The sequence below is a fragment of the Cynara cardunculus genome (assembly GCF_001531365.2).
Source record: "Cynara cardunculus var. scolymus isolate 2C chromosome LG 14, CcrdV1, whole genome shotgun sequence".
Lineage (NCBI taxonomy): Eukaryota > Viridiplantae > Streptophyta > Magnoliopsida > Asterales > Asteraceae > Cynara > Cynara cardunculus.
The window spans coordinates 1,202,893-1,211,203 of NC_037541.1; the positions used below are offsets into that span (position 1 = coordinate 1,202,893).

General features: G+C 34.1%; 1 protein-coding gene across 1 annotated transcript; it reads right to left on the bottom strand.

The window, feature by feature from the left end:
- Positions 1–5,373: 5,373 nt before the first annotated feature.
- On the bottom strand, positions 5,374–7,133 carry LOC112526876 (AB hydrolase superfamily protein YfhM-like). Its single transcript, XM_025137303.1, has 4 exons — positions 6,826–7,133; positions 6,513–6,680; positions 6,191–6,426; positions 5,374–5,880 (listed from the first exon to the last, which is right to left on the bottom strand). Exons 1-4 carry the CDS (start codon positions 7,111–7,113, stop codon positions 5,619–5,621), a joined length of 954 nt encoding a protein of 317 aa, XP_024993071.1. The 5' UTR covers positions 7,114–7,133; the 3' UTR covers positions 5,374–5,618.
- Positions 7,134–8,311: the final 1,178 nt, after the last annotated feature.

Sequence of the window (8,311 nt, forward strand, 5' to 3'; positions counted from 1 at the left end):
TAATTCCAATAATTTATTATATGTAAAAAGCTCTATTATTTTATTCGTAAATGTTAATCTTGTTTGACGGCTTGTAAATATTTCTTAATGCAAATGGAATCTATGAATTATATATGGTTTTAGAAATGTACAGGCAATATCCTTGATTTAAGACAAGTCCCCAGAAGGCTTAGTTGGAACGTAACTTGATTAATGTTTAGTTTTAAAAAATCTGAAAAACAAGGAACTGTTTGATCATCCTTTACAACTGCATCTTAATTCAACATATTGGAACTAGTCTTGGCAATGGTATAAGTTTGACAGCAATTATATTGAATAACATACTTTCGCTATAATTTTTCACCGCCACTTTTTTTAATACAATAAGAAAATTTCAAAGACGAGATTAAAGTACGGTAAAGAAAGTGAAGCGAGGTTGTAATTATATAAATTTACTATAATTTTGATGGTAGATAGAATAAGGAAATAAATTGGAAAAATGCACCTACTCTTATAGAATAAAAGGATCACTATATCCAAAATGATATCATGTATATTGCTTGGGGTTTACGGTTATAAACTTCCTTTTTTTTTTAATTTACAAACACATATAATGTAGAAATGTGATGTATTAACAAAAAAACATTACTTTTGAAGMTATTAGGCCCTATAAATAATTTTTTGGACTTGGTTTGTAACAGTACAAGTTTTGGATTAAACTTGTAGATTAAGTTAGGAGCCGTTTAACAAACTTTACTTTACGGGGTTAGTTAAATTATCGGATTAACATGGTTACGACCAAGAGTCTTACCCGGCAAACGCTTACCGCGTAATCAGATACTACAATTTATAATTAATTTACACTAGAAAAACATTATTGACTTTGGACTACTTCAAGTCTACAACCGTTCATATTCTTTGTGATATATAACCGGATCCTGGTTGTCACCTGAGGTAATTAATATATGATTATTTGTTAAATGATTACGTCATAGCTTGATAAATTGTTATATATTTGATCATGCTAATATATGAAATTTTATGCATAGGTAATATATGCATAATATGAAAAATATATGTTATATATATATATATATATATAAACATACATGCATGATATTTGGATGCATGGAGATGAGTAGCCACCTTCCCTATTAGGGAAGGGTATAAAAGGAGGTTGAAACCTTCATTTCAATCTTCTTGCTATTCTGAGACTGATTGAATGATTTAAAGTGAAGAGTGTGTGACCAGATTGTCTTGATCGGATTACAAGTTGAATTTCAAGTGGCTGGTTTTCAAAAAGATTTCAAGGTGAGTGATTTAAATGTTTTAACCTCTTTGAAATGCATAAATTATTTGTATAAACTTTTCACCCGTTTTGAAGTTTAAACCATATGAGTGTTAAGCGATTTATATATAAACCGGGCAAGTGTTAAACGATTCATATATAAACCGATCAAGGGTTAAGCGGTTTAGATATAAACCGGACAAGGGTTGAACGATTTAAAGGTAAACTGGACATAGTCTCGACCGGTTTAAGAATAATCCGATCAAAGTGTTGGCCGGTTTCTGTAATGAGCGATTTAAGAACTTTGATTTTATGTCAAGTGTTTCAATCGGAGAAGTAGAAATACGACTATGGGGTTGGCCGATTTATTTAAATCGGACATGTTACCCGGATTGTTAAATCGGACAAAACATGAATAGTGTTGTCCGGATTAGTAATCCGGACAAACTGTTGGGAATTATTCCAAGTATTAAATCGGACATAATGTGAAGTATTGTCCGGATTTGTAATCCGACCAAGGTTTTGTCCGGATTATGTGTTGACTTACCATTGTATTAATTTTGAAGAAATATTAAAACGACTGAAATGTCATTTATGTTAACACCTATGATAAGATGTATTGTTGTATACATGTGATATTTAAATAGAAAATTGTTAGTTTTTGATAATCTAACGACATAATTGTTACGAATAAACTATTTTGGATGAAATTGTAACATTGAAACTTTTGGACTAAACTCTTAAGTTAGATAATAGTCCTCAACACAATTTATAATTAATTTACACTAGAAAAACATTATTGACTTTGGACTCCTTCAAGTCTACAACCGTTCATATTCTTCGTCAACATTTTCTGAAATATTTTTGTTTTATTTTTACCGAGGTTCACCTTGATCCCAKATGCTAGTTGAAAGAACAGTCAAGATCCGGATTAGATTCCTTGCGTAATTGAAACTCCATTCACGGAGGAAAATAACGTTATCCGCATAATGAAGGATTGAGATTTCGGCCCAATATTGGAGTGACAGACCCCTCTTCCGGGAGGTCTTCTTCAGGGCCTCCATCATAGTCACAATCAACCCTTTGACCGCGACGTTTAAAAAAGGGGGATAAAGGGTTTCCTTGGCGAATTGCTTTCTCAAGCTTAAATTCTTTAGTTGGAGCCCCATTAACAAGCACCGATGTTTTGCCTATCTTTTTAAGAGCTGCCATGGGCATTTTTCTTTAGGAGATGGAAGCCGAAACCACCTTCTCCAAGTCGTCCTGAAACCCATTTAAGACATTACCTCATCGAGATATTCCAGTTCAAGTTGTTGAAGGCTTTTTCGAAGTCCACCTTAAATGTAAACATTTTCTTTTTTCATTTTTCTCCCATAAGCTAGTCTCATTGACTATAAGGGTCCCATTGAGAATGTTGCGGCTTTGGATAAAAGCTGACTGTTCACGACCAATTACCATGCCCACCACCTTTTTAAATCTTTCTTCCAATGTTTTGGAGATGATGTTAATGATACACTCGATGAGGTTGATAGGTCTATATTTTGCGGAGTTTATAGGTCTTTCACTTTTGAGACAAGAGATATGAAGGAGGAATTTCTGCCAAAACTAATGAAAGGGTGTTGTTCGATGAATTTCACTACAAAAAGAACATCTGGACCAGTCACATCCACAAAAAGATTAAAATCTCCATCGTCCTCTGTATGCGAAATTTTTTGGAGTCTAAATAGAGGTATTCGTCCAATAATTTGAGAACCTTTTGGCACTTGAAAAGCTAAATGATGTTCTCTGTAAAACCATATAGTTTCGTTAAAAAAATTCAACACAAATACACTTACCTAAGAAGAGGTTAAAATCACTTTTGTGCTTCAAGTGATTTTATTATGATTGTAAGAGATTTATTTGAGAGTATATAAGWAAATACATTCCAAGCTCTTGCCAAAGGAAAAAAATGTGTAATTGCACTCGGTTTCAATAGTATCATACATAACAACTTGCCAAAGGAAAAAAATTGCACTCAGTTTCAATAGTATCATAAAAACCAAATTGCCTCGGTTTGACGGACCAATGCATTCCACACGGTAGGTTTAATGAGAGTTATTTTGTTTAACTGTAAAAGTTTAACGTTCTGAATTGACAAAAATGATTTTTCGTATGAACTACAAGCCTCATAAACAACTCTTGTATTTTTATATTATTAGATGTGCACTAGTAACCGAAATGCTTTTCTCTAAGAAGATAATCTATTAGTTTAAAAAAGATAAATATCCAACAAAGTGGGTACAAATTTATATTAAAAAAAAAAAACTTTTTTCCTTAACACATTGTTCTTGTTTTAACACATTCTCTCTCTCTCTCTCTCTCTCTATATATATATATATATATATATATGTATTATTTGTTATTTTTATATATAATCAAAACATATTGGAATTAGTCTTAGGTTATGGTACAAGTTTGAGAGCGATTATATTGAATAACATTTTTTACTAGAATTTTTCACCGGCATTTCTTTTAATACATTAAGAAAATTTCAAAGATGAGATTAAAGTAGATGTATTTGCTAAAGAATGTCAAGTGAGATTGTAATTATATAAATGCGTGATAAATAGCTTACAGAATAAGGAAATAAATTGGAAAAATACACCTACTCTAATTCAATGAAAGGATCGCTATATTGTTTTTGGTTTTGAAGCGTTTCAAGATGATATCAGAGTCGATCATGCATATTGCTTGGGGTTTACAATTTTAAACTTCCTCTTTTTTATTTACAGAAAACGTACAATGTAAAAATGTAATGTATTAACTAAAAGACGTTACTTTTGTAGATATTAGAGCCATGTCGCTACAAATAAATTTTTTGGACTTAGCTTGTAACAATAGATGTTTTGAACTGAAATTGTAGATTTTGGAGGATGTCTACCAAAAGGTTGCCGGGTCATTTAGTTAGGGCCAAGAATCCTACCCGGTAAAGATAAGGCAAAAAACAAGAGTCTTACCCGGTAAACAATTACCATCATTAATACCTTAAAACAAGAGTGTGTGTATTACACACGTATTCACATTATTGTATATATAGAAATTGTTTACAGTCCTATGTAAGGATTATGTTGCAATAAGAGTAGATGTATATATAGTGGCACTTGTTATATTGTATTTTGTGAGTAGATGTATAGTGGCACTTGTTACATCTCCATATAACTAAAAATATCAGTTGCTGAAATATGCTATAAAAAGAATGACTTTTTTTGGGTAACATGGATTCCCGTGTAGCTTACGTGGATTGCGACTAATTCTCCCGGTGACCACAAATAGCCTGAAGCCATCGCAGGTGAGCATGGACACAGGGCTTTAACAACGCCTTGGATTTGAACCCAACGAAGATGAGGTTTTCCACTACGTCCCCATGAAGTTTAATCAATGCGTCAGAAACTAGTGGTTAAGAAAAAGAATGACTATTTCTATGGGAAACAAATAGTTTTCCCAGTAGTTTTCCGTCTATCTCTGCATTCAGAGTTCCTAACTAAATTACTAGTAATCCCATGTTTATCACGACTGTTAGGGAGACGTGGGATGGACATACTACTAAACGCTGAAATTTCAAAGACAATTTATTACCGACAGATATAAGAGTTAGTGATCTCACACTGATCACTAACATTTGTTTTTCTCATTTTTTGCCCTGTAGTTTTTATAATTGTAGGTGAGCTATCGATGAAGAATACACTCACATATAGATGGCCAACAAAAAGAAACATATTATCCGTCAACAACTAAAACTTACAACATCCAACCTCTGTGCTCTGGCCATTGCAGATCACCAAAGGAGTAGCAATGGATTCAGACTCGAATAAAAAGAAGGAAAAATAGCTTAAAGATCCATCCGTGGGTCAATGATGAATCCTACCATAACTAATGGATTCATGGAGGATTCACCAGTTGCAGAAAGTGCCCAGTTTTGTTAGCGGCAGTGGAAGGAAGTAACATCAAGGACGTTGGTTCGAATCTAGATATCATCAATATTCCATTGTGAATGTATCACACCCATCAACAGAAAGGGGTCATGTACTTTTTTCCAATTAAATTTGGTGGATAATGAGTTTCACTTGAATCTTGTAAATTAGTGATACCATCGATAAATGCAGTAGTTCAGATATTTATTACACCATGTCAGGACTTGAAACATTGAGGACAGTTACATGATCGATAAGGCCTTGAACAAGAAAACCTTATTGGAAAGAAGTAAACTATGGCTACAACTATTTGTAGTATGTCTACCGACACATTTATGAATTACTTGGAGAATACAAACCAAAATCAAGATTTTTGGATTAACCCGAGAAGCGCAAAGGCACTAATATTTGTTTTGACTGAGAAAATTGAGTAGGAGTTGATTCACTTTGTCAGGGAACTGTTCATGAACAAAATGAGATCCTTCGGGTAAGTACATAACTTCGAGGTTGGGTACATATTTCTTGATGCCACCCTTCAAGTATTCATCCATTCCGGGGAAGCTGAAAAAAAAATCTTTTTCTCCTGTGATAAATAGTGCTGGAGCTTCAACAATTGGGGCATTAGGGTCTTGGTTTGGAGGCGCAATTTTCTCCGACAATGACCTACAATGATTAACGAATTTGAGGACAACATGGAAACATATATAGGCGCAAAAAGAGCTACAAGAACGTTAGCTTGTTATCGGGTTATTAGTTCTAAAATATTAAAAATAGGTCGCATTTAGGTTAACATAATTCTAGATTTTAACCGTTGTGGAATTTAGTCCATGAATGTTATATAATGACATTGATCAATTCGTTGTTTCGAAATTTTGTTATTTTTTAATCTTTTGTTTCGCGTTTAAAAACTATAAAGAGAAAGATGCATGGCGATTTTCATTTGCAGGTTAACTTGATAGGTTCGATAAATAACCTGTAAGGAATTTGGAGTGCGGTTAGAAATCCAGACTTCATATAGGAAGCTGCATATGTCTCAAGATCCTCCTCCGTGAACCACGAGGGTAGAGGAGCCGATGGATCCACCAAATCCATTATTTCCTGGTTTTCACTGGCTATGGGTACTTCACTTTTGGAGAACAAAATGTAGATGCTTCTCACCACTGTTTTAGCATCAAACCGGCTGAAATCAACTTCAGCTCTTCCATGTTCCTAATAAAAAAATCATTTATATTGTTAATTAAATTGCATGGGACATTTATAAAAGCAGAGAGGTCGAGAAAGGGTGTGTATAGTACCTGCCATCTCCGCATGTAGAAACCTTCAGGGAGTGTTTGAAGTTGCTGCAAAGCCTCAGGGGGCATATATGGAATACCAAGTGTTATGATGCCTGCAACTTGTTCCGGAAAGTAAAGGGCAAATATGTAGCCAACCATTCCTCCAAAGTCTTTTCCAATCACAAACACCTAATAATGTTTGGACAATTAATGCATTAAATACTATTAATTAAGCAACTCGGACCGGCCAAACCAAACCAAGCCTCGTCTACACGGATTACGATGGAAAAACATAATCGTCCACACAACAATATCTAGATATAAAGATATGTACCTTAGATATGGCAAGAGAATGCAGGATGATGGCAGTATCTTTGACCAAATCAGCGAATGACGTCTTCTCAGGTTCTGCAGGTATATCAGAAAGTCCATAACCTCTATAATCCGGTGCAATGGCTCTGAAACCAGCATTTGCAACAGCAATCATCTGATGACGCCAAGTGTATGATATCTCGGGAAATCCGTGGAAAAAAAGCACAGCCGGAGATGATTCCGATCCAATCTCGGCTACGTGGAGTTTTAGCCCGTCAACTTGGACGTAATTGTGCTTAATTTGATCCATTTTTTTCACAATGAGATTTAAGAATGAAGAGTGAGTATGAGTTTCTATGCAAAGGTGTTGGTATGAGGTTATGGTTATGCGTTTGTGGTTTTATAGTGTGTTTGAGCTACAAACATTATGACTTTTCAAGATGTTAAATTTTAAAAAAATATTGATTTGACGCTTGACGAACCAATATTTCCTTAAACAAGTGCAAAATAAAATTTATAAAATCTACATGGAAAAAATAATCAATTCTTTGGGTTGCTTCGAGAATTTAAAAGTTGTGGGGTTTTTTTTATGTTCTCTAAATTAAAGTTTTTAAAATTTCTAAATTAGAAGAACGTCGTAAATATTTTTGTGAACAAGATTTATACATTGCATCTGAAGGTAGTCGGACGTGGGTTCAAATCTTGCTTCAGGGAAGAAAACGGAGAAGGCAGCGAAGGGCCTTTCCTTGTTTTTATCTTTTTTTATCAGATCAGTTCATTCTGTTAAACAAGCGGGTGACTTTTAATTAGAATTTTTTTTATTAACCTAGATATTCAACCCGCTATGTGACCGGACTAATTTCTAGGGTGACCACTCGCAACCGGAGTCACCACATTTAAACCTCCATGGCCACAAAGGGGATTTTCTATTTCTCCTTGTATTCGAACTTAGGACTTCCAGACACTTTTGACCTTTGAAGCCAAAGCTTAAACCCTTGTGGTTTTTTTAATTAGAAATTGTGAACTCTTGAAAGCAAGCTAAGTAACGCTATGGTCATATTTTTTGCAACTCCACTCTAATTACCAAATCTTATTCGAAAGTAAGGTCCGAAGGGTATGACATACGCAAATTCATCATTTATCCCAAGTAGTAGATCGGCTATTAATTTACGTCTTATTTTTTCTTTTTGTATACATAAATAGTCAAGACATATCGGAACTAGTCTTGCGGAGTGGTACAAGTTTGACAACAGTCATCTTGATGATTTCGTTTTTGCTAGAATACAGAAAACAACGGAATTTTTTAGCACATCAAGAAAATTCAAAGATGAGATTTCAAGTAAACATTTACCTGCTATTATTGAATAATAGAAATAGAAGATAGGATGAAATATACGTGGAAAAACACACACCTGCTATTATTGAATAAAAGGATGACTGTATACAATGTCCATGTATAATTGAAACCAACTTAAAAGTTGAGTTATTCTATTATTATTACTAGAAGG